The sequence below is a fragment of the Pteropus alecto genome, unplaced genomic scaffold (assembly GCF_000325575.1).
Source record: "Pteropus alecto unplaced genomic scaffold, ASM32557v1 scaffold821, whole genome shotgun sequence".
NCBI classification, from domain to species: domain Eukaryota; kingdom Metazoa; phylum Chordata; class Mammalia; order Chiroptera; family Pteropodidae; genus Pteropus; species Pteropus alecto.
In genome coordinates this window covers 367,016-369,876 of record NW_006431396.1, presented here as the reverse complement: position 1 = coordinate 369,876, position 2,861 = coordinate 367,016, and the positions used below count along the sequence as shown (strand labels likewise).

The 2,861-nt window shown below is 42.7% G+C and overlaps 1 protein-coding gene across 1 annotated transcript in view; it reads left to right on the top strand.

Moving 5' to 3' along the window:
- The first annotated feature begins 186 nt into the window (after positions 1-186).
- Positions 187-2,861, top strand: part of VBP1 (VHL binding protein 1) — a 15,110-nt gene continuing 12,435 nt past the window's right edge. Inside the window, exons 1-2 of the mRNA XM_006905813.3 lie at positions 187-340; positions 2,090-2,214. Of these exons, the coding sequence (XP_006905875.1) occupies positions 248-340; positions 2,090-2,214 (218 nt within the window). The 5' untranslated portion in view covers positions 187-247. The remainder of the gene's footprint in view (positions 341-2,089; positions 2,215-2,861) is intronic.

Genomic DNA, 2,861 nt, shown 5'->3' with positions numbered 1-2,861 from the left:
AGGAGTCTGTTGGTACTTCCCGCACTGTCAGCTTCTCTTCCGCGGCCCTCCCACACTTGTCACTCACCAGGGTACAGCCAATCAGCACTCAGAGGTTGGAGAAGGGGCGGCTACTTCCTGTTTGCCCATGAATGCGAAGACTCACAAGGAAGGGGCGGGCCTGCAGGGTAAGCGAGCCAATCACGGGCCGGCGGCGGCTGAGGCTGGCAGCTTGAGAGGCGGTTAATTGCGCTCCCGCTCTCCCAAGATGGCGGCCGCTAAGGATGATGGTGGTTCCGGAGAAATGGCTGCGGGGAACGGACGGCGGCTCCACCTGGGTATTCCTGAGGCCGTGTTTGTGGTAAGAGACACGCTGGTCCTTGGCATCTTGATGCTAGGCCGCGACCCCTTCCTTCCCAGCCCTCACAACGGCCTCGATTTTGGGGGGATGGAGTTGAGCTAAAGGACCTGGGAGAGCGCTCCGTACCCTCTCGCCCTCCGTACCGGGACTTGCCGGCGGGAACCGCGGTCCGATAGGGCTCGAGAAGAGAAGGGGGTCTGGGGCGGGAGTACTCGGGAGCGGGGCGGTCGGAGGGACCCTCCATCCCCTTCCGGACGCCGGGTTTCATCCCCTGCTTCCAGGAAGAGGGGTGGCGGTGAGAAGCTTGAGACTCAACCGAGATGCTGGAGAGACCGGCAGATAAATGGTGACTTAGGATACAGTGAGTAGTAGACAGAGCGGCTGGTGCTAAGGTGTGAATATAGGAAATGAGATCTAGTCTGTTGAAGGTGTGCTGTGGTCTTCTGCCTTGGAGGAACGGGAGGAGAGGCTGATGGGCAAGTGGGATAGGGTGAGAATGTGAAGTCCTTCTTTATCCTGCTAAGGAATTGAGACTTTATCCAATAGGCAACGTGCTGTCTTTAGAAGGTGTCTAAGTGAAGCCACAGTGTGGTCATATTTGGTTTTGGGTACATCGTTCTAACAACTTAGTAGAGAATGAATCGTGGAGTTCAGAGGGGAGGGAGGGAATGCAGTTCGGTGGCTTTGCAGAACAGCGATACCAATCCATGTCCAAACAGAGAAATAAGTAGATGTTTTCAGCCTTGTCCTTCCATCAGGATGTTCTAGAAATAGTATTTTGTAAAACTATTTGAATAGTGAAAGAAAACTTGGTTAGTGTTCCCGGCCAGTATTATCTCTTTTCCCACTCAGTTCTGGCTGAGCTATTATAAAATCTTAATGGAATTTTCTCAACCTTTTGGTTTGTACCTGTATTGTCTTATCGCTCTACCTTTTTTTCTTCTTGCTTTGTTTTGGTTAAAATATTCCTGCATAGTTAGTCAGCATGGATAAGAATAATGATGTAGAGGTGCCAGAAACCGTAAGGTGACTGAAGTTAACTTAGCATGAAGAACTCAAGTTCTTCAAAACACTGGATGTCTCTGATAGACTCTCCTTAAAGTTGCCATCTGTTTTCATCTAGTTCCTGATCCTTATCAAATTAACCAGCTTTTCTTCAAGGACCATCATGTAGTGTACATTTTAAAAATGCTATTTGGTTTTACTGATTCTTTTGCTTAATCGTTCCTGTTGCAAAAGATTGTTCTGTTGGCTTCTTAGGTTTATTTCAGCCATCCGATACTCGAGGTATTTGTGACTGACCTGGGGGAACCTAATGGTCATATTTAGCATGATATTTCTATGACAGTCACAATTGAGTTAAAAATTTAACCAAATCATTGTTGGCATACAACCTGTTGAATGAGATTGTGACTAGGGCACATGACTGGGCAATGTTTGATCGTTGGTAATTTTCCTGTTTAGTGCTAAGGCTCCATGGGCGATGCATAAAGCAGGCAAGGCCATGTTTCTTTCCCCATACATAAATAAGATAAAAAAAAAAAAGGTGGTGGAGGAAGACTAAATTAGCTGCAAAATGTATGGGCACTGAGTGAAATGGTCTCTAACTTTTCGTTTTTAGTTAAAGACAAGCCTTTGGAGAAAAAGAAACAAGGCTTTTTCTTCTTTTATAAATAAAGCTTAAGTAGTCAAAATCCAATTAGAGGTATGAATTCTAAAGTTTGAAATGTGTTATTTTTGATACTAAAGGAAGATGTAGATTCCTTCATGAAGCAGCCTGGGAATGAGACTGCTGATATCGTACTAAAGAAGCTGGATGAGCAGTACCAGAAGTACAAGTTTATGGAACTCAACCTTGCTCAAAAGAAAAGGAGGTAAGTGTAGAAATTTTCAAAGTGTTTTTTTTTTTTAAATTAATCTCGTATGGCTTAAGCTTTTAAAACATTGAGACGTAATTTGCATACAGTGACATAAGATGTTGAACGTTTGGTCACCTCTCAGTTTTTTCCCTTGCAGGAGTCATAGTCCCATAGTTCCTGTCACCTCAGCAGCTCTTTGCTGCCTTCCAGCAAAGGAGGTGTATTTTCTCTGGCTATTTGAGCAGTTAGAGGTGTTGCCATTTTAATCTGAAACAATTTCTATCCTTTTAAAAAACTTTTGAGTCTATTTTATTAGGTGCATGCAACCTGAGAATTATATCTTCCTGGTGAATTTAACCCAATATAAAATAATGTTATTTGTTTTAGTCTGTTTTGTTGGATACTTATAGCTTACCCCAGCTTTCTTTTGGCTAACATTTTCTTGGTGTGTCTTTTCTAATTCCTTTACTTTTCAACCTGTTTATTATTTATATTTATAGGTGTTCCATGTAAACAACATACGGTTATTATTTTTATATCCAGCCTTTTTTATTTTTTTTATTTATTTTTTATTAAGTTTATTGGGGTAACATTGGTTAATACAATTACATAATTTTCAGGTGTACATTATCATTTCACATCTGTATATTGTATTGTGTGTT